Source organism: Kogia breviceps, chromosome 12 (genome assembly GCF_026419965.1).
Source record: "Kogia breviceps isolate mKogBre1 chromosome 12, mKogBre1 haplotype 1, whole genome shotgun sequence".
In the NCBI taxonomy this organism is placed as follows: Eukaryota; Metazoa; Chordata; class Mammalia; order Artiodactyla; family Physeteridae; genus Kogia; species Kogia breviceps.
The window spans coordinates 66,198,721-66,216,382 of NC_081321.1; the positions used below are offsets into that span (position 1 = coordinate 66,198,721).

Here is a 17,662-nt window from a genome sequence, read left to right on the forward strand (position 1 = left end):
ATTTAATTTCTAATATTTAGGACTTTTCTAGATATCCACATGTCATCAATTTCTCATTTATTGCCATTGTTGTTAGAGAATATGTCTGTAACACTTAATTTTTAAAAATTAGTTGGGACAGTTTCTGTGGCTCAGCATATAATTTATCTTGTTGAATATTCTTCCATGCACACTTGAAATAATGTCTATTCTTCAGTTGTTGTCCATAATGTTCTATGTATTAGTTCAGTGTGATAATGTTTTGCAAATCTGTATTCTTACCACTTTTCAGCAAAAATTATTCGACATATTATTGATAAGGAAATATTAAAATATCCAAATATATTGTGGATTTGTCTATTTCTTCAAGTCTGTCAGTATTTGGTTCATGTACTTCAAAGTTTTTATTAAACACATACATAGTTATAATTGTTATAAATTCCTAACTGATCCATTAATCGTTATAAACTGTCTCTCTTGTCTTTAGATCACCCTTGTCTTAAAGATTCTTTAGTCTGGTATTAATATATGCACATGCTCTTTAGTTTACTGTTTGCTTTGTATGTTTTTTTCTATCTTTACTTTTGAATTATTTGTATCATATTTAATTTGTGTGTCTGGTGGGCAAATTATATCTCTTGTGGGCAGCATATAATTGGGTCTTTTATTTTTATCTTACTTGACAATCTCTGTCTTCTAAATGGAGCATTTAATCTATTTATGTTTAAAGTCATTATTAAGTTAGTTGAGTTTAGTTCTATTTGCTATTTGTTCTCTAGCTCTTTTTTAGTTCCTCTGTTCTTTCTTTATTGCCTTCCTTTGGGTTAATTGGATGGTTTTAGCTTTCTGTTTTGATTTCTTTATAGGATTTTTATCTATACTTCCTTGTCATTATTTTTAGTGATCGCTCAAGGAATTACAATATAATTCCTTAGTTTATTGTATTTAAATTAATATTCTACAACTTCACATAAAATATATGAACTTTGCAAAAGTACAATTCCATATATTTTGTCACACATTTGACATCTATATATTTTAAATGATTTACATATATCTACATTGTAAACCCCACAATTTATGGTATTATTTTTACTTACAGAGCCAGTAGACATTTACATAAATTAAGAAAAGACCATGTATTTCCCATATAATTACAATTATTGGTGTTCTTCTATTCCAGTAGTTACGAATTACAGCTAATTACAGCTCATATTTCCCTTTCAACTAAAGAACTCTCTTTAGAATTTCTCTTAGAGCAGGTATGCTAGCATCAAATTCTCTCAGATTTTATTTATTTGGAAATAGATTTATTTTGTTTTCACTTTTGAGGGTCCTTTTCTGTGGTTATAAGATTCTGGGTTGATAGTTCTCCCACCCAATATTTGTCTCTTTAAAGATGTAATTCCTTTGTCTTCTAGTACTCATTATTTCTGATGAGATGTCAACCACCATTTTTATCATTAGCTCTTGTGTATGAAATGTTATTTGGGGGACACTTTTCAAGTTTTTTTTTTTTATCTTTTAAGCAGTTTTACAATAATATGGCTAGTGTGGTTTTTGTTGCATTTATTTTGCTGTGGGTTCATTTAGGTTTTTTGTATTGGTAAATTAATATTTTTCTAAAATTTGAGAAATTTGGGGCCATTATTTTTTTAAATTTTTTAAATTTTTGTCATACGCGGGCCTCTCACTGTTGTGGCCTCTCCCATTGCAGAGCACAGGCTCCGGAAGCACAGGCTCAGCAGCCATGGCTCACGAGCCTAGCTGCTCTGTGGCATGTGGCATCTTCCAGGACTGGGGCACGAACCCATGTCCCCTGCATCGGCAGGCGGACTCGCAACCACTGCACCACCAGAGAAGCCCTGGGGCCATTATTTTTTTAATTATTTTTCTGCCATCTTCTTTTCTTCTGGGACTCTAATTCCATACCTCTTAAGTGTCTGAGGCTTTATTAAATTTTTTCACGTTTCTTCCTTTATTCTGTAGATTGGAGTTCTATTGATGTGACATAATAATGTTCATTGACTGTATTCTGCCATCTTTAATCTGGTGTTAAACAAATCCAATATCATGTCAGGTATTATACTTTTAAATTCTAGAATTTCCCTTTAGTTCTGTTTCCTTCCATTTCTCTGCTGAAATTCCCCATTTGCTTTGTTTTCCATTAAGTCAAATAAAGTATTTATAATGGCTTCTTTAAATTAGTTTTCTACTAATTCGTACACCTGCGTTATCCTGTGCTCTCTTTCTATTGAACACTTTTTCCTCCTGACTACAAGTCACATTTTCCTGTCAATAGTAATTTTCCTGTCTGCCTAGAAATTTTTAAACTTACATTGGATATTGTTTGTGACATTGTGCAGAAACTCTGGATTTTGGTATCTTCTTTTGAAGGGTGTTGGCTTTTTATTTGAATAGGCCATTAAATTACTGAATTATAGTTTTGTGAATGTGTGATTTTGGTTTCAACCTTATTTGTAGAGAGAATCTCGTAATCCTGGGACATAGAGCAAAGTAAATGTATGGCCCTTTTGGGATTTTAAAATGAGGCCCGCTGTTTACCAATTCCTTACTTTGGTGGGATTCAAATTCTGAATTTTATCTCCTCTGCATTGGGATGCAACTAAAATTTCTAGTAAGTTTTTCATCTGTTGTCTTCCACTTTGCTTCTTGGCATGTCCTTCATACTTCCACAATTATGAGTTTGGCCAAGGATTTTCAGGGAATTTAGAACTGTAATTTGGGTCTAACCCCTTTGTGGCTTCTTCCTTTATGAACGACTCTGGCAATCCTGCATCCCATTCCCTGACACCACAAGCCAGAAGCTGTCCCTCCCTCCTCACAGAGTTTATACCTGTTATCTGCAGAAGGATTAGCGTGACACAGGCTATTCTGGCATCATCAGAACAGATCCCTCAAACTTATTAGGTTTGGATAATGGAATATTTTATATAAATTTTTGACTACTGCAGCAAAATTTTTTTGCATGATTTTGACAATTCTAATCACACTGTGCACTTTTATGTATAATAGCCTTACCAAACATTTTGTGAGTACATAGAGGAAGGGTTTACACTGCAATAATATACATGACTTTAAATTAAACAGTATTTTTGTTCTTAAAAATATTTTGGCAATCTGGAATTTTTCTACTGGCTACATTATTTCACAGTGCCTCCAGTCTCTATCCTTTGATCCTTTCTCCTCTATTGATTGTTTCTGCTTACATCTTTCCTTCTTTCCTTGTATTCTCTCTCTCTCTCTCTCTCTCTCTCTCTCTCTCTCTCTCTCTCTCTCTCTCTCTCTCTCTCCCTCCCCCCACCCCTCTCTCTCTTTCTCTCATGGAATCCTTGAAAAATCCAAATTCTTCTGTCCTGTAGAGCTTTCCCCAAACTTAAATCCAGGACTCCTTTTGTATACTTTACTCTGTCAAGGTTTTCTGTACAGCCAGTTTTTAGAAAAGAATGGTTTTAAGCAGCATTTGATTATAATCAGCATTGGTGACACTTGTTCATCAGTCAACATTGGTGATATTTTCTTCTTGAAATCCATGCATTCATCCATGCATCCATGTATCCATCCATTAGTTTGTTCATTTATTCATTCATTAAACAAATATTTCTTAAGTACCAATGTGTGCCGAACATTATTGGTTTATGTGAGTTTTTTATGATCTCTTTTTCCTATTCTATTGATAATTTACCCTGGATTAACTACTGACTTGACAGAGACTCAGTTTTTTTAAAAAATTATCTTCTTTTCTGATACTATAAATACCACCCCCTTATATGTTCATTCACTCTCATGGTTTCAAAGCTTATATGTACATATTTATCCCAGATTGTTTTTCCCTACCTCTTACTCTAACCTAAGCTTCTCCCAAAACAGCTCTATTTATTCATGCTAACAAGATATGAAACTAGCATTTTATTTACTCATATCCATCCTCAAGCACGTTATCACTAACCCGTATATCTTTCTCACTGCTTCCTCAGTGTCAGTGGTTCAATTTAGTCTCCAGGTGTTATAGGAGTGGTCTTAATAGATGATTAATTCTGCTATATAATTATTCCCCTAAGAACTGCTTGTGATGAACTGTTTCAAAACAAAGTTGTCATTTTTGATAGGTATTCTCAGGAGATGACTTGCTATATAGAGCTGTCAAACTAATGACTCTATAAAACAAATCAACTCACTTTGTCTCCAAATAGAATATGTATCATCATTTTCCTTGTTGACTTATACAAGAAAAAGTGACATTTTCCCCAGAAGTTTTACTGAGATATTTTTATAAATAAGTTATGTTTCAATAATTTTTGGTTTAATAACTAATATTATTATAGCTGTGGTCCATAGAATTTTGGGTCCCCAATTGTCCATCTATACATGCACTGTGACAGACATTTAAAAATTATTTTAGAAAACCTTAGTTCTGTTTATAGATGCTTTCTCAAGACTCTTTCATGCAAATGGAGTATTTTAAAATGACTTAATTTGGCATACTAATAAGCGTGTCATTCCATATTCTCAGCTTTGTACTATCACCTAAAATCATGTTTATGTAGCCTATTTTAGTAAATTTTGCTTCAGCTACTCCAAAATTCTATCTCTGAATTAAGCCAGACCAACAGATAGAAGTATACCTGAACTGAATAATTAGAACTTCTAAAGATATAATTTTACAAAAATGAGTTTGATAATTATTCCACCCACCCATATTGAGAGACATTATAAGAAAGAGCCAAGTGAAACATACTTAGTATTTACTATGTAAGGATGTTGTTGAGGATGCTGTTTATTAAATTACATGGTATTGTTTATGTGCTTTTCTGGGGGAGAAATCTACCTTTGATCTCAATACCAGAGTTTATTTCATGTTTCTTGCTCATTTAATTTGTCTTTATTTATGGTCACAGAGATTTACAGTCTTAATTTTTTTCCTTTGTATTATCTTCTGTGATGTCAGAGCCAAATCATAGCCTACTTCTAGGATGTGTACAATGTACATTTGATCTGTTAATCTAATTGCTGGGTTGATTCCATTTCTTTACTCCTATTTTTTTCTCTGCCCAATAAATCATCACATTTTTGCCAATATTCTTTGGCCTTTTAGCTCTATTCCTAATTATTCTTTATCACTGTAGTCTACATTGTACTGCATATATACAGTGTCTAACCAGTTTCTATCACGTTTACTGTTTCCTAATGACTAGCCATATGGAGGCTCAAGATTTTCTTTAAATTTATACTTTACCAGTGAATCTGTCGGTTGTTCTCTGTGTTCTGCAGTAGTCATCTAAATCCATCTCTCAAATGTTCAGTGCCCTTCAATAACACCACACTTGATATCACACTACCCACAACATTTTTCTTATGACTTCCTTAGACTTTCTTTTCTCCAGTCTGGTATACTTTCCAGACCATGACAAACATCTTGTTGCCATTTATATATCTCTCCCTATATTAATCTACTTAAAACATTATTTCTTCCTCATCTGTACTAATTGTCAGTTGTTTCTTAAAGCTGTAGCTCCCAGATCTTCTCCTTCCATTGAGACTTCCTCCTGGCATCACCTATTTGTGATAGTTTCTATTAGCTAAATTACTTTTATGTATGTATGAAGAAGGGCTTATACCCTAAGACTTATAACTTGCCAATACCACTCAATCTGAATGTCTAGTAAATGATATTGATTAAATTCAGGTTAGTGCAAAATGTATATCTGGTTTGTGAAATCTTCTTTGCACCCGACTTTTCAGGCATTCCTATGTTTATATTGATCCATATTATGTTAGTGTTAGTAAACTGTACTTTTGTTTGTGTATGTTCAGATCATATATTTGTACCTTGTGTTTTGTAGTTTGTTTAAAATTAGTAGAGACAAAAATATTCTTAATGAACTAGGAAAGATTGTGTTGATACTTTTGTAAGTTTTATAAGTATTTATACATTTTTCAGACACCTATTTTGCTTAAAAGAGAGTATATCTGTGCCTGAAAATATGTATATAGTCATGACTAAAGATTTAAGGAAACTTGGTCTTCCATGTTAGTATACTTAACCAGGTCAGTGAGAACTCAGTACAAACTACCATCCTATCATAAGAGGTTGGCAACTTCTTATAACTGGTATTCAGAAGTTTAGAGAATAATTACATTTTATACACATTTTCATCTTCTAAGTGGAATATACTAAATAATCATTAAAAACTGACATGCCTTTAAAGTGTAACAAATTCTTACTTGTATAGATCTACAGACTTTCAATTCAACCATGATGAAAGTATTTCGCTGGTAAGAATAATTTATGAATAAAAATGTAATTTACGGAATACCTTGGCAGAGAATGTTGATCGCTTCATCACAGTTCAGTCATGTTTAGAAAATCTAAACAAGCTGCATGATTATTCCAGGAAGCATGGAATGATGTGTTCAAATGAGTACCATCTGTGGATAGAAAAAGTTTGAGGTTTTTAGTCATTCTTAAAGAATGGAAATCTGATTCTCCGTGCTAAAATGAGTGTAATCCTTTTTGTATCTGTAATTCAATAGGGCAGTTGCCTTGAAATAGTCTAGTTCAACACACGGTTCATCAAAAGAGAAGATGCTGGATATAAATGAGGCCTACCTACTGCTGGTTATTTGTGTGTGTGTCTGAGGTAGCCTTGTTAAAAAAAATTGTCTACAAGTTATGCATATTTGGCCTCAGATTAGATTTATTTCTGGTTCATCTTTATAAATACATTTGAGTGAAAAATGTGGACAAAATTTTGTATTGCATGAAAACCAAAGGACTATTTCATGAACCATGATTTATTCATATAACACTTACTGAGTGCCCATACGTGCCAGACTCTGGGTGTCTCGTGCAAGGCCCATACCTGTGCTTGTCACATGGAAAGCAATTGCAATTATTGTTACCCTTCCTTTAGCCAGGTTAAAAATAACTCTTGTATGGATCTTGTTTCTTTGTCAAGTTACTGTCCTATTTAGACCTTTTCTTCTCTGTAACACTTACTTGGAGAATAGTGGAGTCTGTGGACAAATATTAATCTGCTGAAAATTTTTCACTGTGCAACAAACTTTGCCATTAGTTTTCTTTCCTGAAATCTAAACACTGGAGGGTATAAAAAGAGTTGGTCAGAGAGCCATGGGCATCTAGTCATCCCCCCTGAAGAAATATGGGGAAAGGGTAGCCTCCTCTGCCTTCTCCAGTTCATTGAATAGCTAATGCATCCTTTTTTCCTTCCACCTTTAGTTGCTTAGTAAACCCTAGGTAAAAGAAATTGAAACATGAAAGAGGTAGTTAGTGATGGACTGGAAAGAAAGGGAAATGTCTGGACCACAGTCCCTTGCTCTCATGGGGAAGAGCAGAGTCTATGGTTTTATTTATTTATTTTATGTATTTATTTTTGGCTGCGTTAGGTCTTCACTGCTGCGTGCGCGGGCTTTCTCTAGTTGCGGTGAGTGGGGGCTACCCTTCATTGCAGTGCGTGGGCTTTTCACTGTGGTGGCTTCTCTTGTCGTGGAGCACGGGCTCTAGGAGCACGGGCTTCAGTAATTGTGGCATGTGGGCTCAGTAGTTGTGGCTCGCGGGCTCTAGAGCGCAGGCTCGGTAGTTGTGCTCACAGGCTTAGTTGCTCTGTGGCGTGTGGGATCTTCCCGGACCAGGGATCGAACCTGTGTCCCCTGCGTTGGCAGGTGGATTCTTAACCACTGTGCCACCAGGAAAGCCCTTATCTATGGTTTTAATGCAAATGAAAAGTCAATATAAAACTTATCAAGTATTCCCACTGCACTTAGGATAAAACTAAAAATCTTGAATCCAGACTGCAAGGCTCAACATTATCTGATTCTGGCCTACATCTCCAACTTTCTGTCTTCCTCTTCATCTTGTGGATATAGCAGCCTTCTTTACGTGTTTCCAATGTGCCGTGTTCTCTTCCTCAGAGTCTTAACACCCTGATGCTTTTCCTCTGAGAAGTTACATCTTATCTGTCAGATCTCTGATTAAATTATAATTCATCAGGAAAACCTTTCCTGACCATCTATCTAAATCAAGTCTCCTGTTATACCCTCTTATTCATTTGTTCCTACTTTCAAAAGTATTTATTAAATGCCTATTTTGTTCCAAGAATTAATCTAGACTTTCAGAGACATAATCTAATATGTAGGTTGGCATTCATATATGTATATAATATATAAATAAACATATATTTTGGAGTAATTGCTCATTCTTTTTTTATTGATATGAATGCAGAATAAAAACCTTTCTAGTTCTTTGGTATAAATGTTGGAGTAAAGTAGAGAAGAAAATAGAACTAGGACTATTCGAGGTGGGTGTTCAGTGTAGAATTAGGATTTATAGGAAGGTGGATATCTGTTCAAAATAATGAAGGCTGTACAAACTAATAGAGCTATCTGGAAATCAATTTTAAATAAAGCCCCTCAAGATTTTGCTCTGTATATTTAAGAACAGGCTAGATAAGTAGAAATTGGTCATTTGGTAGAGTGAAGTTGTATTAGTTTTCTATTACTGTGTCATGAATTATCACAAACTTAGTGACTTAAAACAACACCCATTAGAGCACAGCTCTGTAGGTCAGAGTCTGGGTATGCTGCCTGGATTCTCTACTCAGAGTCTCACAAGGTCAAATCAACTTATCCATGGGCTGTGTTCTCATGTGGAGTACAGGTCCTCATCCAAGCTCACATGGTTGCAGCAGAATTCAGTTTCTTACAGTTGTAGGACTGAGATCCCCAATTCCTGGTTGGCTTTTAGCCAAGGGCTGTCCTCAGCTCCTAGAGATGTCCTGGTGGCCCCTTCCTTCTTCAAAGCCAGTAGTGGAGAAATGTTTGTACATTGAATCTAATCTCTTGCTTAGAATACTTAACTTCCTTTTCTGTAACTACCCAAAGAGAACTCTCTGCTTTTAAAGGACTTGTTATAAAATCAGGCCCACTGGATTATCTCTCCCTATTTTAAAGTAAACTGATTTGGATTCTTAATTACAGCTGCAAAATTTTTTTTTGCATCAGCACCTATCAGTGTTTGGTTGAAAACTGGAAGAAGGTGTAGGTACCAGAATTCTGGGGTGACATCTCCCTCCATAAAGGTCAGATATAACAAGACAGGTTGACCAAGATCATCTCTAAGTTTCCTTCAGATTCTGATAATGTGATCTTTTGATTCATTTGCCTATTCTATGGATTCTACCACCAAAATAGATCTAAAAAATTCACCTCTTTCCTATTGCTATCATTTTATTTCTTCTTTGCTGAACAAATCAAACATTCTATGAATTTGTCCCTTTTCCTGTTTGCAGTTATCAGACTGGACTTGATAAAATGTACTACTGAACATCTCATTCTGTCACCTTGATAGCTTTCCATTGCCTGAGAAGCTATGTATAATCCTGTGCCATAGTATGTCCTCAGACTATTTCTCTTTGTTATTGCCAGTGTCAATTATAAGCTATAAACTTGACTTAGCTCACATTACCCCCCTCTTCTTGAATCTCTACCTTTACAATGAGTGGAATCTCCTCTCACATGCACCCTTTCCTCTTAACACTTTTCCTGAACCCCCAAATCAGTCATATTTCTCTGCTTTGTGTTAGAATATTTTGAAAATGTGTCTTATCTCCAAGAGGTCTGAATTCGAACTTAGTGGCTGAGGGATTTCAATAAATTATGGAAATTCTACTTTTTAGTCAATTCTAAAACTTCTTCCTCTATAAAGGTAATTGTTTCTTAAAATAACTTTTTCTCTCATTGCTCTTATGCATGACTAAAGATAGTGTGTTGTAAGTCATATTATAAGTGTTCTGTTTGTAGAGGTACCTTTTTAAGGTTACTGTTCAATTAAATACAGTAAGATTTGATGATAAATATTAGTATTTGAAAACAGAGTAATTGAATCTGATCACATGGCTTTAAGTCATTTACTACTTGTTTTACATTGCATTAGACTTTCTCTTCTTTTCCAGGTTTAGGCAAATTTACAAGCAATAGGTCTGTAGATAGTTCAGTAAAAAATTAAGAGGAAATCTAAATTTTTAACTCAAGTCCAGATCTCCCTACAGAATTCCAGACTCATGCACCCATCTGTTATTTGACATCTCCTTCTGGGTATCTGATAGGCATTTCAAAGTTAACATGCTCAAAATAAATTCTTAATCTTACTTGCCAAAGCTTACTTCTTTCACAGTCATCCCCTTCTTGGTTAAGTGACTTCATCTTTCTGTTTACTCAACCCGAAGGCCTTAAAGCTTTCTTCTACTCCTTTCTTTCTTTTATACCTGACATGTCACACAGCAGCAAATCCTGTCGGCTCTCCTGCAAATTATATTCAGAATCTGAATACTTGCTTTCATTTCTGCTGCTGCAGTCCTGCTCCACGGCATCCTGATCTCTTGTGTTGACGTTGCAATAGCCTACTAATTACTCTCCCTGTTTTCATCCTCCTCTACCTTGTCTAGTCTCAACACAGTAGCTCGAGCGAAATCATACTTCAGAGCCTGTAACTCCTCTGCTCGTGTGAAAGTCTTAAAGTTCTACAATGTCATATATAATCAAGCCTTCAGTGTTTCTTCTCAGACCTCACCTCCTACTAGCCACGCTGGCCTTTTTTTTTTTTTTTTTTTGCGGTACGCAGACCTCTCACTATTGTGGCCTCTCCCGTTGCGGAGCACGGGCTCAGCGGCCATGGCTCACGGGTCCAGCCGCTCCCCGGCATGTGGGGGGCTTCCCGGCGGGGCACGAACCCGCGTCCCCTGCATCGGCAGGCGGACTCTCAACTACTGCGCCACCAGGGAAGCCCTCTCTTTTTTATTCTTCAAATATACCAGGCATGATTCCAACATAGGGCCTGTAATCGTGCATTTCCCTCTGCTGGGAATGTTCTTCCTCCAAAGAGTCACATGGTTAGTTTCCCCACCTTCATCAGGAACTTCATGTCTCCTAATCAGTCAGGCTTTCTTTCTGACTACTCAGTTTAAAATTGCATTATCCTTGGAACTCTTTCTCCTTTTTCCCTTTCTGATTTTTTCCATAACACTAATCATCATCCAAAATACTATATATAATACTTATTTATACTTGTGTTGTCTATAAACCTCTGGAATGTAAATTACACCAGGGTAGGGACTTTTGTCTATTTTGTTCATTGTATTTCCAGCACCTACAGTAGTACTTGGCATAAATTAGATGCTCATTAGATATTTATTGAAATCTGAATTAATATGATATGTCTAGGAATGAATGACTTTTTTACGAATGAATTTTCTAACTCATTTATTAATTTTCTTATCTTTACTGCACATATTAACATATAGTTTTTATGAATTGTGTAATTTGCATACAATTCATTGTTATCAGTCTCCCTATCTCAGCCTTCTGAGAAAAGGTCCTTGCACATATACAAGGACAGGCATGAAAAAAGTGCCCATGTCACTTAGTTCATTGTTCTTTTATATTTCTAAGCATAACACACTTATATTATTATTATACTTGTCTAATAAGTGACTGTTTCTTGAAAACAAGACATAAGCCTATGTATCTTGACGCCTGACACACGGTATGAATATAGCAAACCAGTGGTTAGTACGAAATCTAATAAGTGACTCCAACTAGGACCATGTGATTGTAGGTGATATACAGATACCTTATTCTGTGTATTGATGTCAGTGTGCTTGATGACGTTCTAGAAAGGGTTATACTAATTTTAAATATGTGCAAGATAAAATAAAAATTGTATACATTATTAATTCATTTAATAATCTTGTTTATTTAAATTATTTTATAATCAACATCTATATATAAGATGTGTTGGTGTCTTACCTAGTCATTTAAATATAAGAACGTCTTTCTCGGGAACTGAATATTAAAAACTCAGACCATTCCTCGGAAAGTACATAGGATTATATGAGCATGCAGTTTTTCTTTGTACCAGTGCTTATATAAGGAACCAAAGTAAGTTTTTGTAAGTAACTTGTGAGTGAATTTGGGAGCAAAATTAGGAATAAAAACATCACAATTGTTGTGTCCCCTAACCCTTTGAACCATTGCTCTCTGAAGCATCACCTTAAGTTTCTGCTTATTAAATGTGGGGATATTAATCTTAAGGGCAGTTGTAATAAGAGATCACCACTACGTGCATAGTAAAGAAATATTTGTAAATCCCATTTCTCCCTCCTGTTCACACAATGTTTGGTAATTCCAATTGTTTTCCTTTTTTTTTTCCCTTCAACTTTTAGTTCCCAGCACTCCCACAAATATTGCTTTTTCTAACGTTCAGTCAACTAGTGCGACATTGACATGGATGAGACCTGACACTATCTTTGGCTACTTCCAAAATTATAAGATTACCACGCAACTTCGGGCTCAAAAATGCAAAGAATGGGAGTCTGAAGAATGCGTTGAATATCAAAAAATTCAATACCTCTACGAAGCTGACCTAACTGAAGAGACAGTATATGATTTAAAGAAATTTAGATGGTATAGATTCCAAGTGGCTGCCAGCACCAATGCCGGCTATGGTGATGCTTCAAACTGGATATCTACACAAACCCTGGCTGGTCGTAAGTATTGTTCTATATGTGTATATATACTTCTGCATTCAAGAAAAGGCTCTTTAAGTGTTTTTCCATAGAAATCATTCAAAATATAGGTAAAGATTGCTCTTGTAACTTTAGTTTTATATTTTAAAGTTAACTGGTTGCCCTAATTGCTTAAGGAACATCATTAACCATAATAGCATTTATTTTTTTCTTAATTGAATCCCGATGGGAAATTCAATTTCAGTCATTATTAGGGCTTTTCTCAAACTCCCAGAGTTGTACCAAGGTCCTAGAGTCTTACATTGCAACAAAAAGCATTATGATCCTCTAAGTGGTCTGTCATTAGGCTATACTGATAGCCATCAAGTACCCTTTGTCTATGCCTACATCTTTCCCCCCATATCTGGAAGCTCTGCTGCTTTTATGCCAGGCTTTACCACGTTTTCAGTGACTTTAGGCTTACACACACACACACACAGAGTTTCAGTGATAAATAGATGCTGTTGTAGACCTTTATAAATAGTGAAATAAACTTTGATCTAGAGGTTTTATTTTTTAGGTTGCCAAATGTGTATCTTGTTACTATTCCCCGGAGTACCTGGCATAATGTTTGTATAGTAAATGTTCAATGAATGTTTGTTAATGCAGTTCAACATTTGAGACAGAATCCAGACAACTCAGCCTTCAACACAGTTGTCCAGACTCTCTTCTTTGTGGCTCTTGGACTCTTGATTTCTGTGAGATCTGCTCTTCTGGTTTTTCTCTTACCTCCCTGATAGCTCTTTCTCAGTCTCTTTTGCTTATTCTCTCTCTCTCATTTTTTAAATCTAAGTGTTGGAGTGTTCAGAGATAACATACTTGACCCTTTTCTTTCTTTTTTTTTTTTTTTCTTTTTCGTTGGCCCTTTTCTCTATCAACACATAACCCCTATGAGATCTTACCTTAAGTGACCTTATCCTGTCCTATGGCTTTAAGGTCTACTTATTTAGTGATTATTCTCAAGTATCTATTTCCAGTTCTGATTGCTCCCTGGAACCCAATCAGTATATTTACCTGATCAACTGACATTGTTGGGCAAATGTGTCTAATATCCTCTCAAAATTAACATGGTCTAAACACTAAGCCTTCTCATCGTCCAAATGCAGAAAATGAAAATTTAGGCAGTGTTCTTTTCCTCTTCTACTCTGCCAATAATTTATTTCAACCATGCTATCTAAACACATCCCTCCATTTGCATTACCAGCATATTAGTCCTATCCTTCATTACTGCTACCACTGCGTTAACCTGGCCTCCTTAGCTTTCATGCTGATCTTTTTAAATGTAAATCAGATGATGTCACTTCCTTGTTTAAAGCCTTTCAGTGAATTTCCATTGCTCTTGGAATAAAATGTAAATTTCTTAACATGATTAACAAAGCCCTATGTGACTTGGCTCTTAACCTAACACTCTAACCTCATCCATAATCATTTTCCCACTTACCATTATCCTCCACTCATACTGGATATTCTTTGCGTTGTTTGAACACACTAAAGTACTAGAACTTGGCCCTGTTCGTTTGGATTGAAATGTTTTTCCACGTCTAACTTTGTATGAGCAGTTTTTTATAATGTATACTTCTACTTGAATGATTCCTGCTAAGAATGAATTTCCCTGACCACCCAATCTAAAAGAGCCATGCAGTTTTATTCTAGAATATCATCTTATCTTAATGAAAATTTATAATTAGCTGATCATTTTTTATTTAAATGTATTTGCTTATTTTTAGAAGGTGTCTTGACCATTGCTGTTTCCTTATTGCCTAGAATGGTGCCCAGCAACAGTAGGCACTCCATAAATATTTCCTGAATGAGTTAAACTTGATTAAATAAGCTAAAATCGGGGAGGCAGAATGAACTGTTTTCCAGTGCAGGGGATAGAGAGGATGATAGTGCCATAACAAAGGAAAGGAAAATATGGAAAAATCAAATCCAGGTTGCATTTAGTCAGTAATTATGGTTATTTTGAGCCTGTTAACTTTGAGAAGAAATAACTATGATAATCTAATTGACTAGAAAACAGAAAGAAACAGATGCTTAGAGATTAGAACATAGGTGAAGTTTGGAATTTTAGGTGCTTCAGCCAGTAAGAATAACCAAAATTACAAGTGATAGAAAAATGGGACACTGAATGAATGAATACGTGTTAAAGTCGCAGGCACAACTCGAAGTTACCTAAAGATATCAGTCAGGTACCATAATGAATGAAGCAGGCTGATGTAAGGTGATTGAGAGTGGTGGAAACCTTGGCGGATTAACAGAACGCGCTGTCTACAGGGGTAACCACTACTCACCTCTGTCTAATTACTGTCTTATAGAGAAGTAATGCTATTAGGACTTAATAGGAAAATCTAAACTTAGGAAAGTTAGATTTTTTTTTTAAACATCTTCATTGGAGTATAATTGCTTTACAATGGTGTGTTAGTTTCTGCTTTACAACAAAGTGAATCAGTTATACATATACATATGTTCCCATATCTCTTCCCTCCTGCGTCTCCCTCCCTCCCTCCCTATTCCACCCCTCTATGTGGTCACAAAGCACAGAGCTGATCTCCCTGTGCTCTGCGGCTGCTTCCCACTAGCTAGCTATTTTACATTTGGTAGTGTATATATGTCCATGCCACTCTCTCACTTCGTCCCAGCTTACCCTACCCCCACCATATCCTCAAGTCCATGCTCTAGTAGGTCTGTGTTTTATTCCCATCCTACCCCTAGTCTCTTCATGACATTTTTTTTTCTTAGATTCCATATATATGTGTTGGCATACGGTATTTGTTTTTCTCCTTCTTACTTCACTCTGTATGATAGACCCCAGGTCCATCCACCTCACTACAAATAACTCAGTTTCATTTCTTTTTATGGCTGAGTAATATTCCATTGTATATATGTGCCAAATCTTCTTTATCCATTCATCTGTTGATGGACACTTAGGTTGCTTCCATGCCTTGGCTATTATAAATAGAGCTGCAATGAACATTTTGGTACATAACTCTTTTTGAATTATGGTTTTCTCAGGGTATATGCCCAGTAGTGGGATTGCTGGGTCATATGGTAGTTCTATTTGTAGTTTTTTAAGGAACCTTCATACTGTTCTCCATAGTGGCTGTATCAATTTACATTCCCACCAACAGTGCAAGACGGTTCCCTTTTCTCCACACCCTCTCCAGCATTTATCGTTTCTAGATTTTTTGATGCTGGCCATTCTGACTGGTGTGAGATGATATCTCATTGTAGTTTTGATTTGCATTTCTCTAATGATTAATGATGTTGAGCATTATTTCATGTGTTTGTTGGCAATCTGTATATCTTCTTTGGAGAAATGTCTATTTAGATCTTCTGCCCATTTTTGGATTGGATTGTTTGTTTTTTTGTTATTGAGCTGCATGAATTGCTTATAAGTTTTGGAGATTAATCCTTTGTCAGTTGCTTCATTTGCAAATACTTTCTCCCATTCTGAGGGTTGTCTTTTGGTCTTGTTTATGGTTTCCTTTGCTGTGCAAAAGCTTTTAAGTTTCCTTAGGTCCCATTTGTTTATTTTTGTTTTTATTTCCATTTCTCTAGGAGGTGGGTCAAAAAGGATCTTGCTGTGATTGATGTCATAGAGTGTTCTGCCTATGTTTTCCTCTAAGAGTTTGATAGTGTCTGCCCTTACATGTAGGTCTTTAACCCATTTTGAGTTTTTTTTGTGTATGGTGTTAGGGAGTGTTCTAATTTCATACTTTTACATGTACCTGTCCAGTTTTCCCAACACCACTTATTGAAGAGGCTGTCTTTTTTCCACTGTATATTCTTGCCTCCTTTATCAAAGATAAGGTGACCATATGTGCATGGGTTTATCTCTGGGCTTTCTGTCCTGTTCCATTGATCTATATTTCTGTTTTTGTGCCAGTACCATACTGTCTTGATTACTGTAGCTTTGTGGGGAAAGTTAGATTTTTAATGTGAAAATACTTAATTTCTTGCTGTAACAAGTTTTTAAAATTTAAAAACATTTAGTTTTTCAAACCAAACATGGCAGTAGCCCTCATCTGGCCTGTGGGCAGCTAATTTGTTACCTTTGATTAAAACAGACCATATGCCTGTGCATCTGCTGCCACTAAGGGTTCCCATCCTACTCCTTATGAGCATCTCACTTGGACAGTAGCTGCTTCTGCCTGCTACAGTGAGCCAGGAATTATAATTTCTAAATGTATCATTTCCTCAAGTACTCTAGACAGGATGCTGGAAAATGTTCAATTAGCATAAAACAACATATAACCTGACCAATTCAAAAGCTGGTAAATGAAACTGGGAAGTTGGGTTTTTAAAGAATCCCCCATTCTTATTCTGAACATTTGGGAGTCTTTCCACCTGAATGTCATTGCTTCCCCTCAAGTCCATCTACCTCCAACCCCACTTTAAGGTCTATGACCCACTCACTAGAATTTGGTCATTTTCAATTCCCTACTACTCTACTTTGCTTATTCTGGTTTAAAAGAATGATGGTAGAATATTTCAAATATTTCACAATCAATGTGAGCTTTTTAAAAAATAAATAGCATTATTTTTCTAGTTTTATTAGGATATGTTCCTTTGCCATCGGTGGTTAGTTGGTTGATTTGTTAGTTCTTGATGAGATGGAGAGGATAATCTTGGCTTCTTTTTCACCCCAGCTCCCAGATCTTTACTTGATGACTAATCGAAAGAGTGCCTTTGTATGGAGTACCAGTTTGACTTTTATCTGGTACTTTTCTTCTCTCTTGGTCTGGTATCTCACTGCCACAATTTGACTTCTCCATCAGAGAGTACTTGGGTGTGAAAAAAATTTGTCAGTAGTTAAGTAGATTTTCTATGCTACTCGTATTCCCTTTTATTGTTCTTTATCCTTAAAGACTAATTTTGTACTCTGTTCTTTATCAATAAGATAGAAAAGGGGGTACATGGAAAGTTGCCTTTTTACCACTGTGATTAAGAGAGAAAAGTGAAAAGATTTATATATTTCAGAATTTGTGACAACAGACTTACTATTTTTCTTGGCATTCTCCAACTTATTAGCTTTTCAGCTGAGTATTCATATAGGGGTGGTAATAATAAATTAATTTTGA

General features: G+C 35.7%; 1 protein-coding gene across 1 annotated transcript in view; it reads left to right on the plus strand.

Moving 5' to 3' along the window:
• PTPRQ (protein tyrosine phosphatase receptor type Q) overlaps window positions 1-17,662 on the plus strand; it is a 206,486-nt gene that overhangs the window by 100,628 nt on the left and 88,196 nt on the right. Inside the window, exon 26 of the mRNA XM_059081625.2 lies at window positions 12,240-12,563. Coding sequence (XP_058937608.1) covers window positions 12,240-12,563 — 324 coding nt within the window. The remainder of the gene's footprint in view (window positions 1-12,239; window positions 12,564-17,662) is intronic.